The sequence below is a fragment of the Barbus barbus genome (assembly GCF_936440315.1).
Source record: "Barbus barbus genome assembly, chromosome: 20".
Classification (NCBI taxonomy): Eukaryota; Metazoa; Chordata; class Actinopteri; order Cypriniformes; family Cyprinidae; genus Barbus; species Barbus barbus.
The window spans coordinates 18808792-18825455 of NC_136748.1; the positions used below are offsets into that span (position 1 = coordinate 18808792).

At 36.2% G+C, this 16664-nt stretch overlaps 1 protein-coding gene across 1 annotated transcript; it reads left to right on the forward strand.

Annotated features, from left to right (window-relative positions):
• Positions 1-3195: 3195 nt before the first annotated feature.
• On the forward strand, positions 3196-16513 carry LOC306886262 (cytospin-A-like). Its single transcript, XM_079443225.1, has 13 exons — positions 3196-3299; positions 4450-4511; positions 5840-6196; positions 6909-6982; positions 11221-11600; positions 12643-12727; positions 12853-12919; positions 13054-13132; positions 13237-13342; positions 14331-14447; positions 14533-14592; positions 15050-15135; positions 15209-16513. Exons 1-13 carry the CDS (start codon positions 3205-3207, stop codon positions 15264-15266), a joined length of 1626 nt encoding a protein of 541 aa, XP_079299351.1. The 5' UTR covers positions 3196-3204; the 3' UTR covers positions 15267-16513.
• The last annotated feature ends 151 nt before the right edge of the window (positions 16514-16664 follow it).

Here is a 16664-nt window from a genome sequence, read left to right on the forward strand (position 1 = left end):
CTGCAAAGAGGTGGAGCAAATATCTGCCAGTCAGAAGTGCTCAGAAAAGCAATTTAATTTAAACATACTAAATGATCTGCCACTGAGTGAGGCCTGTTTATTTAACAGGTCCTCATAAAACACAAGATTTGGCAGTCCCCAGTGAGGCCCTGAACTCAAGACAGATAAAACATTGTGCGGTTGAAGGGTCTACAGTACTGTGTTGGGAAAGACAATATTCTGCTGTCTCCAGTTTATTATATTCTCTACCCCTAGGCAAAACTCCAGACAGGTTCATTTTGAAGTGTACCAACAAACAGATATATAACTAGGCGAGTATAAGTGAGACAAAGTGGTGGCAGAAACATCTGCAATATACTGTTTTTGTTTCTAGGATCTTCACTAGCATCCATAATCTTAGGGTCAGAAAAAAAATATCCCTTTCCATTCCATTTATTGCATTACATTAATGTTTGAGCTACAGTAAAGCCTCTTCAGTTCCTTAAGTAAGTTAAGTATCACAACTATTTTCAACATGGATAATAATGAATGTTTCTTGAGCACCAAATCAGCATATTGGAATGAGTTCTGTAGGGCCATGTGACACTGAAGACTGAAGTAATGGCTGCTGAAAATTCAACACTGTCATCATAGGAATAAATTTAAAAAAAAAAAATTTAATCAAATAACTATATTATATATATATACTAATCTTTTTAGCTGTTTAGTTTTTAATTTAGATTTGTTTTGTTTGTGTTCTGATAACTAGGCCACCTTTGACCTGTGTGACTAGACTTTATAGCCCTTTCCGGCTTTACACATGCCAGGCTATACAAGGATGTCGTCCTTCACAACAACTTAACCCCGCATCCATCACTGTCGTCATAGCTAGCATGTCCAAGTGCGTGCTAGCCTCATTTTGGTAATCTCATTGAGACAGAGACAGACAGACAGGGCCTCTCTATATAAGCTCTGACCAGAGCAAGACAGCGATAGACGTGCAGTCTGATCAGAGTGCGCTCTATCCTCTGAGAAGTCTCTTTCTGTCAGAAGGAGAGAAACAAGGAACCAGAAGAAGAGGTCCTGCTCACAAACAAAGCTCCAAGGCCTAGGCACTAAATTGATATGTTTTTTGGTCTCCCACGTCCTACTTTAGGACACATCCGCTACTTGCAGGTGAGTAAAAGAATCTTACTGCAGAAAAGTACAGATAAACAAAATTAATCATCTGCGTTTATAGATCTGTATATGTATAATATGTGTACACCTAAATTGGGGCAGAACTGCAAGGCTAAACTCATAAAGCTAACTGGATGCTGATGTTATAGTGAATAATCTTTTTGTTCTATAATTTAAGAATTTTTACAGCGTTCCACATGGTCTGAATCAATTGCTATTATCTCAAATTAGGCCTTTAATTGGCCATTATTACATTGGAGAACTTTTGTAATTACAATCCATTTTAAGTTGTTATAGAATTATTATAATTTACTTTAGAGTTTTCTTTAAATATTTAAACATTTAATATTTCCCAGCCAAACTAAATGAGTCATCAGTCTGGCAGGTTAAGGTGTTTCTAATTAAACATGATCTGAAGGTTAATGTTTGTCAGTTCATCATACAACATAAATATGTATTTCCACTCTCTTTCAGACGTCCGCCATACAGACTGTGACCCAAAGAGCTCCCGATCTCATAGTGCCGCGGGTGGCTGTTTTTCTGGGTGCATTGGGAATTGCAATGTCTGGATACAGCTCTCGCCAACTCGCTGTTCACCACCGTCCCTCCACACGCATCCTGCACTGGATGTCCAAACCTGCCATTAATGTTGATAGCCCCGGTTCTCCTGGTCGAGCCCGTCTGGCTTCATCCAATACTTCAATGGCATCCATCAAAAAAGATGAACAGAATCAACCAATCAAAAACACAGGTGACACCGAGAAACCTGTGAAGGCATCACCTGACATATGAAAACAAACAAAAACCTTCGGCCATACAAGGGACTTGTGAGGTCTTACTGTGTAAGATGGAGCATAGTCAATAATTTAGTCTGTAATTATTTGGGAAAGTGCCTTTGTACAAGAAAGCCGGTTTGCCCTGATTAAATTGTGTGTATTTATGAGGTTGGCCGAAGTTGCACAAATGATTCAGCAAATATGTGATAAGGACCAACTGTCAGTTTGCTGATGAGTCATACATTAAGTTGACATCCTTGTGAAAATCACCTGCATTTTTTTTACATATGTCTAAATATACAGGCATATTGGTTTGATGATGTCATGATTGGGCGCTGACACTGGTGGAGCTGGATCTGAAATCCACTTAATTTGAATATGCTGAATCCAGCCCACATACCAAGCATAATTTGCACATCGGTCAATGGCTTCCTAATAACTGGCTCTTTACTTAGAAATGTATAGTCACTATAACACCTACTGTGACAGGCATGTTTCCTAAGCTCAACCACCTCCTGAAGATTAGTTTGCTGAATTTATTACTAGGGCTTGTTAATGAGATCTAAACATACAGGTCGGCTGTGAATGAGTCAGGAGCTGATTTATTGGCTTGGTTTTCAGGTCTTACAGAGAGAATATGACGTGTTTAAAAACAATACTGTATACAGCACACAGAATGCAACTACATGCAGATATCTGGGATGCTTATTTTAGCTGTTTTATATGACTGCAGTATTACAGGCCTAATAGCAGTGTCTCTCTTATAAACAATACAAAAAATAAAAAATAAATATAAAAATCATTTTTTTTGCGTAAAAATCACTTAAGTTTATTGCATTGCAGTCAATTTGGTCAGATTAAGCTAAAGGGTAAATAACATTATCTTAAACGTCTGTTGCTCCTCAAGATTGCAAACCTTTAAATTAGGATTAGGGTCAGATGTATCAGGTCAGAAATTAAGGTTAATGTGAACTGCCTAGAGTTCGTTAAGATTTATAAATTATACCCATGGACTAAGGTAAACCCTTAATAATGCTGATGTTTATGAGAAGAATGTACTCACAAGTGACTCCTGATGGAAAGAAGCTCGGTCATTTTAAGGGTGTTTACACAGGCTGTTAAATGTGAGTTGTCGCTCCTTCAAAAGCTGAGGACAGTAAGATCATAAGAATGAAGCTTAGATCTAGTTCACGCAGTCTCCAGTAGTAGACTACTCCTCAGTCCTCATGAGGGGGCAAAAGGACAGTTTTTACCCGGACTTCAGACCCACATGCTGCAGTCTGCTCATGATCTGCTCTCGTCCCGTGAAGCGACAACATGTAAGACTTGGAAGTCAGTCCCGGTGAATACAAGACCTTCGATTAGGTTTGTAAGCAACAAAACTATCCATTATTATTGTTTTCGCTGTCGTGTAGGTATATATATTAGTCATTTGTATAAGAAATGGTATGCGGTAATGCTGTCTGTCCGTGTAATCTGTTAATTCCTTGTTTTTATTATCTTGCTTTAAAGTTGATGCTGTTATTACGACTTCATGAACTTATTAAAAGTTGTTGGTTCATTAAAGTGATATATTTATATTAGCTATAAAGTAGGAGAGGAAGTGTTGCAAATTTTAACCAATTAGAAATCAGGGAGGGGGGGGGGGGGGGGGTTAATTATTGTTTTAATCCTGATCCGTTCTATTAGATTACATAGCCTATTAATTCATTAAATTGATTAGACTACAAAAATATTTTTACAGACTACAGCAATAAAAAAAACAATTACGTTATTAAAACTGTTAGTTGTAGTATCAATATTAATAATGCTTAAAATCGTCATGTATGCCACTTCTGTTGTCATCAAAATGGTAGCAAATATAATGTTTGTTTTGGTTCTCTCTGACTGCTAAGTTTAAAATCCTATACGTTGTTCACTTTAGACTGAGTGGCTATAAAAAGTTATTATGCAAACAATACAACTTTACCTGTTGAACATACAGTGATGTAATGTCATTGTTGGGAGCTGTTCTTTAGAGACCAATCAAAATGTGCTATTTATCAGTTGTCTTGATAATATGATGACTGGTAAAAACTGAATATTGAGTCAAACGGATTGTCAGGCTGTCTCTCCCCTACAAGACCCAATTTTATATTCTATATGCTATTTATTTTGAATTGTCATAGAAACAAAATGTGTTACAACACTCCCTGGTCTTTCACAGCCATGTAAGTTTAGCACCGTCCATGGGCTTTTGCATTTTCATGCAAAGTTTACCACAAACCTCATTCAAATTTCCCTGCCATTAGTGCAGAGCTTTCTGAATATCTCTTAACTCATTATGAGCAGAGATACTAATACAAAATATTTTATATATATATATATATATATATATAAAATATATCTTTAGAGTTATTCATATGTAGATTTGGAAACACCACCCTGTTATTTGGATATTGGATCAAGAGTTGGACATAGACCATGTGTCTTAATAAAAAATTAGTTGTTGTTTTTTTTTTTACTCATCCCTTAGAGTGAAACAGGCTGTTGGTAACATGGGGAATAACTCCGGAAAAGAACGACATGGGTCTTCAGGTAATTTGTTTTTGACAACAAGCACACACACACACACACATATACACATACACATACAGTGTTTTATTGAGATACCCCCAGCCCAAGGCGCAGGGACATACAAAATTATTTTTTGCAAGGGAAAAAATATCAACAGAGACAGAGAGAGATATACAGTATAAACATAAAAAATAAGGAAAGAAAAGAGTGCTATGTGAAGCAGGTATGTTAATGTTGAATATTGAAAAAGAAAGAACTGTAGGAGAATTATTAAATGTAAGAGAGAGAGTCATTATTGGAATACTGTATTATACATTCTTCCCTGTTATTGGTGGTGTCCAGAGCCCTCAGACTCACTGACTCAGCAAACCTTTCCCACCAAGAAAGATGACAAAGGCTTCTTAATGAAGAACACACACACACACACACACACACTCACACACATTCAATCAAATCTGTTCCTGTTGGTTCATATTCAAAAAAAGCAAATAGTGAAACCTGCCTTTTTTTAGAAAGCTTTTTTCTTAATCGATTAGTTCACCCAAATTATTCATTTACTCATTCCAAACTCGTATGATTTACTTTTGTACATGGTGCAAGTGTCATAAATGTAGTTTTTATAAAGCTATACAATAGCTTTATGTGAAAAACAGTCAAAAGTTGTTTTCTGCCAAAATATACCAATGGAGTATGAAAAATTAATTGATTTTCTTTTTTTATTGCAACATAACAATGGGAATTATACACAACATTGTTTGATGATGATGGGTTTTACAGAGCTTTAAAAAAAAATACAAAAGAGCTTCTATAGACTTATTTAACATCTAGTTATTATGTCCTTCATACAGAATTCTTAATAAGTTGACTGATCTGAGAAGGAAAAGAAAATAAATGTTCTTGAAAGATACACTTAAAATAGCGGCAAAATGATAAAGGGCATTTTATATGTAATTTTCTTTTTTTATTATTATTATTTAAAAATGCATTTTAAAATGCATTTAAAAAAATCTTGAATCATTCTTTTAAAAGATTTTTAGATATTTTACTGGAAAACCAGAAAAAAATGTGACTCGGAAATAGTGCTAATAGTAGTGTTATCTATCCAGATAAAGAGACAAAACATCTTTTATTAGATTTATGTTGGTAGTCACATAATTCTGTACCCAGACAGTGTCTTCTTGTCCCCTGAAACCATGAATATTACCACATTCTGAACATCCCATGAATAACAGAAATAAACTTTCATTTCTATGACAGACTAATCTATGCACACAAGTTATCATGACAGGTAATGTTTTATTTAAGAGACACCTGCCAGTTCTGAGAGCTCCACCTCTGTCTCTCTACAGGCACTACTGTGGAAACGTATGAAACACCTCCCACCTCGCCGTATAGTGTTGTTACTACCTGCTCACCAACCACACAATTGGTGTCCATTTCCAACTGTACAAGCACAGCCACCCCTGAATCAGCTCAAGACGCTCTAAGCTCCCCCAATCAGAATGATGAGCCGTTGTTGGACTGCAGGACAGGGCCTGCAAAGGAGGCTGAGGAGGGACTTAAGATGACAGAGTCACCAGGGCAGGTGTCTTATCTCTCAGATGTGTGTATGAATGGAGACACAGAAGTGGATGCAAAACTTCTTCAGGAGTGTTTGAACACACTGCAGCTTAACAACATTGAAGAATCCACGCACATATTAAATGGTGAGTTAGACAGTCATGCTATGTCCATCCATTCATTAATTGAAGCATGTACATATTTACATGAACTACATATAATCTTAAACATATTGAATAAGTGTTACACATAATTACATTCTCAGTGTATTACTGTACATACATTCGTGGGTCTCAGCTAGTGTTGCCGGTCTGTTCCGATCATGGACAGCAGGGAGGAAAAAATGCTACAAGCAAAAAATAAAATGCAGTTAACCAAATAAGCATGCATATTTATATTTTGCTTGTGTTTTGTTGATGAAATCTCTTTGCAGAAGAATTAGACATTTTTGAAAACTGAACAAATCTGTTGAAAGTAAAAAGAAATTCAACCCAGAGTACATCAAATATTATTATTATTTATTTTATTTTTTTTGTTGGGTTGCCACTTGATATCTGATATAAAATCTGGGTCCTGAAGAATAACCTCTTCTAGATTTTTATTCACAGCTGTTGTTTACAGATTGTTTATTAAACAGTTGTATCACTTTTATCATATTGCTGTTGCTGTGAGTTTATAAAGGCAATAAACCATATGAGGTCATGCATTGCAATGGTTTTACTACTGTTGTAAACTTAAAGTAACACACTTCCTTTTGTGGTTTATTTCTTTGTTATGTGCTTAGCAAATATATTATTAAATATTATATTGTTTATAATGTGATTAATATTGAGAATCACTTTTTTGTATGTTTTTCAGATTTGTTAAAATGTTTTCTGGTGGAGAGGAAGAAGATGAAGGAGGAATTGAGAAGTTGTAAGGAGAAGATTCAGGTGAATCACATTTGCTTCTTTTGTAGCATCCATGTACTCTCAACTGACACATTGTGTCTCAGCTGCCCTAAACCCTGACATTCACTTTGTGCTTGACACTTTGGTTTCTAAAATTCCCTCTTTTGAAGACAGAGGAAAACGCAACAGGAAGTCACATTGTTCCCAGAGGTGCAGGTCAAGGATTGTCTGATAACAGACTGTCAGCTTCAGCAAAGGCGTATGGGACATGCAATCCTACAAATGACTCCTTTCCTGTCTTAGCTAAGGAATGGACATTGATTTTGTGACCGTGTGCGTTTATGTTATAGTCCTCTAACATGGCCCAATCTGGTAGTTTCAAGGAATCAGATAAAAAATATATATATATTTCGATAAAAAAACTAACGCTTTGGATAAAAACATCTGCTAAATGACTAAATAAATAAATATATATTTATTTATTTTTTTGACAGGAATGAGGAAGAGAGGGAGGAGGCAGAAAAGAGAAAAATTGATAAAGAAAGGGACAGCAAAGGAAATCATTATCCCTTGCATAATTTCTGAATAGATAGATTTAGTTTGAAAGAATGAAAAAGTTTATTCAAATTAGTTACAGCAACTTGTAAACAACAAAACAGTTATCTGGTCTTATACAGGGTGTCAGGCCTGCAGAAGAAGTAGGAGTGATTGAGACGCAGATGGAAACAGGGAGTGAACGGGAGATACTGAGGGGGATGTGGGGAATTCTGTTCAGCTCTTGCAAGAACAAAACTTTTTTGTTTGACTACTGTGACAGCAGAAGTCAGCATGTAACAACTCACTGACTAAACAACAGAGTGAATGTGTGTTACTGCCCAGCCTTCTGTAAGTGGACATATCTTTACAATTCAACTCAACCACTAATCACACTTACATGAACTTAGTTTAACCAAATTAAAATAGGACAGATCAAGTCGACTTATTTTTATAGCGCTTTTTACAATAGAGCTTATTTCAAAGCAGCTTTACAGTATTAAACAGGAAATTAATCATGCAAAATTCAAAAATGAGACAAATCCAAATTCTGCTGTAAAGCAGCTGTGGCATATCAATAGTGTTATTATTCAGCTCCAGTCAGTTCAGTTTTGATTCAGTTCAGTTCAATAACTGTAAAGTTCAGGCAATAGCGTTATTATTCAGCTCAATTCAGTTCTTGTTTTGTTCTGATCCAATAGTGTCAGGGCAGTTAAATAATTTTGCTGTATATGAAGTGTCTTTTAGACCCCAAGTAAGCAAGACAAAGGCGACCGTGGCAAGGAACCCAAACTCCATCAGGTGACAGAAATGCAGAACAAAACTTCGAGAGAAACTAGGCTCAGTCAGAGAACTAGTTATCTTCTGGCCAATTGACCTTTTTAATGTCACCAAATCAAAATCGACAACTCTTATTTTTAATTAAATGTTGCATTGATTATTATAAATGATTTATCTGTGCATATAATTTAAAAAAATCATGTGACTTCATAATCTGTAGCATGATTTCATCCAGCATGTGTGCATGTTAATCAGACTACATTTGGCCTTGCTGTTGTGTGCTTTCTCCAAGAAAGAGATGATACACAACATCCATTAAATCGCTACCACACAACTTTCATATTTACTCATAAGATTTAGAGTCACTCTTTGTATTATTCCCTGTTTCCTTTTGACCTGAATCTCTCGCTTAGTTTCAACAATCTCTCTCGCTCTGCTGGACATTGCTAAAATGCTAAAGCCCATGTGCTAACAATGACTATACTCACAAAGCACAAAATATGTTATGGGTGTGTGCGTGTGTGTTTGATGGGTAGTGGCAGATCCCTTCATCTGCAGCTTTTGTTTCAATCTTACACACACACGTTATGAACGTAAGAAGCTGGCGGATCAGTTCCAGATGGACTGCGCTGAATGCAGGAGTCACACGCTGGCTTTGGGTTCGGCTGGAAAAAACTTTCCAAAGTGTATTAGACCATTGTGTCAGTCGCACTTGTCTGTGGGCCCTTTCTGTGTGTCTAGTCGAGTGTAGCGATTATGTAGTGTGTATGTGTGTGAGGGGTTGTAAAGTAGGGTGAGAGAGTCGCACTCTATCCACCCCCACACACACTGTACGAAAGCCCTAAAAAAGAGCAGCAACTTCTTATCATCATGGGTGTGGTACTTCCTTAGAAATCTCACTGAGTCAATGAGCTGATGTCTAAACCATCACCGCTGTCCATAGAGGGAGGTGGGGTCATTTTCTGTCCTGCCTGGATGACTGGAAAGCTGTGAGTGTGAGCAGAGAGAAAGACAGAATTTAATGACTTTAACAAGGTTGGATGATTGCCAACATGTGTTAATGCTGTTGTACTCTGTTCTTATTCATCAATAAAATGAAGTGTCTTTTCAAAGCAAATGGTTCAGGAATTAAAGCGACTAATAGGAAAAGCTTTCTTTTGAATCATAAGGTACAATGCTTGAAAATCCCTCCTGTGACAGACCATTCTTATTATGAAGTTATTGAGGATGCGTTATATCACTAGTAATAATCACTGGTCTTTTCATTTCCTTTAAAAGCTGGAATACACTACACAACTTTTGCCCTGAAGCTAGCTGCAGAAAGTCAGAGATAGCTTGCAGATTTTGGTCAGTCAGAGCTGACAGATTTCACAGAAAATGGCATAGTGTAAAATGGGCACAGACAGATTTTTTAGCTTCTGACTGATTCAGTCGCTCACTGATTCCAGTCGGAGGATATCAAATGTGTTTGATATCTTGAGCTGATTTTAGAAAACATTGTTTTCATTTGCCATGCGTCTCCTTGTAACATCAATAAGTTAAACTACAGATTTAAAAAAAAAAGAATAATTGTAGTGCATAAAATACTACAAAATTACTCAAAGCTACACTGCTAAACAAAGTGTGCAGTCAACAATTTTACATTGTGCTATGCCAAATATTTTAAAGGGTTTAAAATTTAAAACACTTTACAGAAATACCTAAATACCCCCCAATGTCTGTGTTCCTATATCAGATAGACTCTTATGTGTGTGTCAGAGAAAGTGTGATGTTGTGTATTCTTGCTATAATCAGCTCCAGCTGGGGTCTGGAGGCCTCGGAGTGATGAAGAGGGTCCTGAGACTTTCCCTGCTCTCTCTCTTTCCTCCTACTCTATTTCCATCCTCCTTCAGTGTTATTTGTTTAGACAAAGCTGGGGTCTTAAACCTTTTTTAGGCTAAGGAACTAATGTCTAATTGATAATAACATGCATATAGTATTAATATATTTACATACTTATGATGCTTTCTTTGTTATGATGCTTACATTGTAAAGTCATTAAAATAATCATTGTAGAAATCGAGAGTCATGCAATTTTATAACTTTGGCTGAAGTTAACATACTAGTATTTTTGATGATGAAAGAGAGAGAAAGAATTATCAGTCATGATGTTTTTAAATTGTGATAATGAAAGTAAATTGTGTGTTTACATGTGTTATCATTCTAGGAAATCACTCTTGTATTTCTTGACATCTAACTATTGAGAAATCACTTTATCGCCAGGACATGCTCAAGGCTGCAAGCGGAGTAAGATTCCTGTGTGTGTGTGTGTGTGTGTGTGTGTGTGTGTGTGTGTGTGTGTGTGTGTGTGTGTGTGTGAAATGGCCCTGGACCACTGCGTGTAAACAGTACAGGATACGTTTCATGTCTTTGAAAGAGGACTCGTTACTGATCTTGCAGGAACATGCAGAACAATCTCAGATTTCTAAGAGTACAGTTTAATGTAAGCATATTGTGTGTAACTTTATGTTTAGCAAACAGTAAGTGGTGGACAGCAGCACACTATGATCACCATAGCGTTGAGATTCACAAGAAACCTTTTGACCTCATAGACTCACAGCTGAGTAACAACTCTATCCAAGAGGAAAATGTTCATATCCTCTGTCTACTGCTTTGCTCTCAAAGACCAGAGACCCACTTCCTCCTAGTAATACTGTCTGTTTTGGAATAGAGTAAAGACACTTTGAGGAACAGGTTGTTTTGGCTTGTGTGAACAGCAGTGTTCCCATCAAATTGGTATAAGTATTTGAATATATTGTATATATTTTATTATAAAACTTTTAATTAAAAAACTTTAATTTAACTAAAAGATTTATTTTTATTATTTATAATAATTTAATATCTTAGTTACTTAATTATATATATACGTATAATAATTAAAATGGTAACATACCAATTAATATGACTATTGTTATCTCATTCTGTAGGCAGAACGTGAGGAGTGGCAGCAATTCCAGGCTGACCTGAAGGTGGCGCTAGTGGTTTCAGACAGACTGAGGGCAGAAGCTGAGGAAGAGCTAAGTAATTTAAGAGCATCAAGGCAGGACCTGGGCACACAGCTAGCCAATGCCTTGCAGGGTCGCCAGGAGGTCGAAAGTCAATTGGAGAACCTCAGAGTTGAGCTGGAGCAGAGCAGGCAGAAACTGAAGCTGGTCACGGAGAGCCACCAGGGGGCACCAGCAATGAGGGGCCTAGAAAGACAAGTGGAGGGTTATGGGAAGAGAGCTGGACCCGAAGATCAACAGTGGACTGATGTAATGAAGGGGAAAAGAGAAATGCTCATCTCTGGTACTACAGAAAGGTCAAGGTGAATGTTTGCAGTTATTTATGTCAAAAATGAATCCTATACATACAGTGGTGGCCAAAATTATTAGAACACTACTAGTATTTTAAATTAAAATACTAGTGCTCTAATAATTTTGGCCACCACTGTACAAAGGCTATAATTTTTATATTGAATAAATGCACAATATAAACATTTAATGTAAAATATACAATAATAATAATAATACAATAATACAACTTACAACAATGTGCAGTATTGCTGATCTTTTGTAATGAATACAAATACAACTGTTCATTGTCAGTTCATGTCTGCTGAGGTCCATTAAATAATATTAACAGATACATCTTTTGAGTTTAATAATTTATTAGTGAAGGTTGATATAAACGTGAACATAAAGGTCAATGTGTTAGAAGTATTTTTCATTGTTAACTCATGTTTGCTAATGTACTTAACTAAAGTTAACAAATGTAACCTTATTGTAAAGTCTTAACAATATATAGCTGCCTTTTTCTGTATTTTAAATTAGTGTTTGGATGATGTTTCCATTAATAACAGCTTTGTTTTGAAATGAATCTGTTGAGTGAATGATTGAATGAATCACTCAGTACTCTAACAGATGCTCTCTTCACCTACTGATGTAATTATGGATCACACATAGAATAAATAAGTTTTTGGGTGATCTAAATCAAAAGATTCAAGTCTGTTATATGAATCAAGGGACATGCACTAGTTTGGAAATCAAGTTAATGGACCTATTACATCTGAACATGTTAGAGTGGAGTCAATTCCTCTGTTTGGTATCAGTTCCCACCTTTGGAATCCAAAGTACTCTCGATTCCCAGCGGGATAAAAGAATGCATTCAGATTCAGTCTGATTCGTGTTTTTCTGTTCATCCGGTGAGTTCCATCAGAGCACAGTTGATGCATGCCTCAGACATATCCGATTTGTCCGATAGACAACATTGTTTAGTGATTCTAAATGATTCATTGTTTACATCCCACAGTCTGTCAAAGAGACAGTGTGTCCCATGTTATGTTCATGGATCATTCCATCATTTTGCAGGAGCCTGTGCCGGCTGCCCTCAGATTACCCTGATGTTGTTGTAAATGGTACTTCCCAACCTTCCGATACTATGACAACAGCATCTGTGAGTAGAAAAACTACAAATATTTCCTTTTCTGCTATTTTCAATCTTTCGTTTTTAGATATTTATGATTAGGTATCTAAAATATTTAACAGTAAATATCAGTAAACAGTGTCTAATAACTTCAGACTTCTCAGAGCAAGACTCAAGCAGTAAGTTTAGACCAACAGAGCTACAAGACCAGCTCCAATAGAGGTGTGTAAACGAGTTCCATTTGCACAATATCCAGTTGACTGGATTTCACTGAACATTTGTTCCTTTGCTTGCATACCAAACTCATACGGACACAAATGATTTATTTTGCGTGCGTGTCTAATCATGTCCAACAGATAAGAAAGTGGAGAATTCACTCCTACAGACATGTAACTCTTCAGTTTTAGATGTGACAAATAAGATCAACAGGACAAGGTGAATCAAACACTGTTACCTGTTTTTCCACCCTTCGTTCATGAGAAACAGTATAATAATTTGTCAGATAATAGAGAACTGACATAAATCTCCTTTCCCATCAGGACACAGGAGGATTTCCCATCAGGACTCAGATCGCTGAGGCTTCATGGCAGCTCCAGACGCAACTCCCTGCTTCGCTGGTGTCAAGGCAGAACTCAGGGATACAAGGTACTGAATTCAACCAAACTAAACTAAATAGCTGACAGATCAAACTTGGCAGTCGGCCATACACCCCCTAGTCTCAGCCTCAGACAGCACGGACCACCCACAATCCTTTCACTGACCGTCTGATACACATTGTACACACAAGTGAAAAGCACTTTCTCAGTCTAGAAAGCTCTAGTCTGACACACAGGGTATTTTTTTACCAGTCTGCCTGCAAAAGGAAGCCTGACAGTCGTGTTTATAAGTTACTACTTTTAAAGAATGAAATAGTCACTGAATTGCCCAAAGTTCAGGGCGTTTTTTGGTTTTTTTTGAGACGCTTAATAGCAAGTCAACTAGATTTACACTGCAATTTAAAACTTTAGGATCAGTACAATTTCTTTAAAAGTAATTTATTGTTTATGTAGCAGAATTAGTATATTTATATTGCAATTTGTATATGCATTCAGCAAAGATGCATTAAATGAATGAAAAGTGACAGTAAAGACACTTATAATGTATTAATCTATTATATATATTATTGTTTTTACTGTATTTTGAACAAATGCATGCAGCCTTGGTGAACATAAGAGACTTCTTTCAAAAACATTTTAAACTATTGGTTATGTATATTCTGTTGTATTTATCTGTGAAATAATAGGGACTTTTTTGCTTCTGCATTCATTATATTTGCTTCTACTGATCTTTGTTGTCTGTACCACCATTCATGAAAACTGCCACACCATTATTTAAATCCCCTTTTTCTATGCAGGTTTATTATTGTGGTACAGACTATTTGAGATACAACCAAACAGCACATACCTGTATAAAAAAAAAAAATATCAGTCCCCCAATCTCTTCCTAAGTGAGTGGTTCTTCACCAGAAAAAAATCTACAATAAAATTGGACCATGTAGAATATATATATATATATATATATATATGCACGTAGTATATATCTAGAATATCTGCCTGTTTCTGTCTTATTTTGCTGCCTCCTGTCTTTCTTTCAGAATATTGAGATCACTAATTTCAGCAGTTGCTGGGTGGATGGTTTGGCCTTTTGTGCAGTTTACCACAGTTACCTCCCCTCTCACATACCATATGACAAACTCAGTCCAAACAATAAGGTAATACACACTTCATACACATGGCTTGCATGCAAACATATTAACATAAGGGTTGTTGTGATAATATTGATGATTTTATCCGCAGAAAGAGAATCTCGCTCTTGCATTCCAGACTGGAGAAGGTTTTGGAATCTCTGCATCACTGGTGGGTGAACTTGAGTTTTGTTCTAAACAGTTGTGTTTTATTTCATAACTCAATCATGTAATTACTACACCCTGATTCAGCCACTAAACAAATCAAGCAATGCACTTTTAATTAGTTCCAGCATGAATAATAATAAAAAAAATCTGTGAGATATTGGTGCAAACTTGACAGGCAAAATGTGAAAATGACTCAATCACGATTTAATAAACTTGTGAATAACTTAGATATGATAGATTAGATATGTAATTGGCTCATAAATGACTGGCTAAACATGAGAATTACTCAGACATGACTGACTGGATATGTAAATACCTCAGACATGATTGGCTGATATGATAATGACACAATTGTGATTCAAAAAATTCAAACATGATTCATGTAAATTATGCAAATATGACTATTAGTATGATTTATGTGGCTGTTCATTTCTAACTGATGTTTCATTGTGGTTCCTCAGACGGTGGAGGAGATGCTAAAAAATGAAGCACCGGACTGGCACAGAGTTCTGGAATACGTAGAGAGCATTTACCGCCACTTTGAGATGTAAGACTGTGAATATATACACATCCTGATCATTTATACTGTGATCACGAATGCTTTCAAAATTCCACCACAGCAACAGTATATTCTCAGAGGGGAGCACACAACTTCAAGCAACCTTAAAGTGGACCTGAAAGTTCATCTTTAGCTGTTGGTCTGGGATCAGATTTTTTAAAGTAACGAAGAGGTTTGTATTGGAGAAAGTTTTTCTGGTTAGCATGGCCTGCTAACACTGCCACCTATTCTGACTTCTTGCAAACAACAAATGAAATGCTTGTTTCATTATATTATATTGAAGAGCTGTCAAATGGACTTAAGAGCTTGTGACTATGTGCTCTCTTGTTGTGCCATTAATCAGTCAGAATTTACAGCTCAGGTGATTAGCTCAAAAATATTTGTGCCAAGAACTGAGAGCCCAAAAAGGAAGCAAGCAGGTTGCTTACTTCTGGGGATCCTGCACCAATTTTGCATTCACACCACTGAGATGAACTGGAATGCTTCTGAATAGCTTGTCCTAGTATTATAGACTGCCTGAGCAGCTCCTGAGAAAGGGTTGTGAGTTGGATGAGGAGTGTCCATCAAAATGACTGTTTTGTTTGTTATTGCTGCTTTCTGCCCTCTGTTGGTTTTCATTTGGTATTGCAGGTCTGTCGTTGTGCTCTTTTTTTATTTAGATTCTTTCAGTAAGAGCTGGCCTACAGTATAAATCTCAAATCACAGAAATCATTACTCTTGTATGTGTGCCATGTAATTTTCTCTGTGATCTGATTAAAGAACCGAGCTGATTCATTCAGCAGCTGTAATATCATCTTTTTTTCTTTGAGCCCCCAAAATCGTTGATACTCTGACACCAAAGTACCATTAGTCTGATGTAAAGGAAAATAAGGTTCCAAAGACAAGCAATAATAAATCAGTGTTTTGTTTTTACTGTTTAGGTCTGTTTTTCGTACTGCATATTCAGTGTAGTTTTCACTGACAAACGAGTGAGGCAAGGCAAGACTATTTACTTGAGAATGTGTAGGGAAAATGTTTGACTAAACTAAAGCGTTGATGAAAGGAACATTAAGGCATAATTGATTCTACAGCCTCAAATGCCAGTGGCAGCGCAAAATAATTGTGGCACAAAAATATACACACATAACTGCTTTCAGTATTTTCTCCATTCTCACATTCACTGTTCGAAATGTATTCCTATCAGTTTTTATGTTTCTAAATACAGTTTTATTTCAGTCTGAGATGTGTTGTTTTGAAATTAATTAATAAAACATATGATAAGACTGACATATGATCATTACCGATGGGACAGATCCGTCAGAATGAAAGTTATGTGCGTTAGTGAAAATATTGTATGAAAATGTCAATTTTCTATAATAAACGTTTTTGTGAGAACGCTTGGTTAATCTAGGTCGTACTTTATGTTGGTACTGTACATAAATATATTACTTCCCATTGCATTCTTAAGTTTTTTAAATAAATGCATACACTTATAAGTACCGTATTTTACCAAACATATAAGGGACTTTTACTTTGAA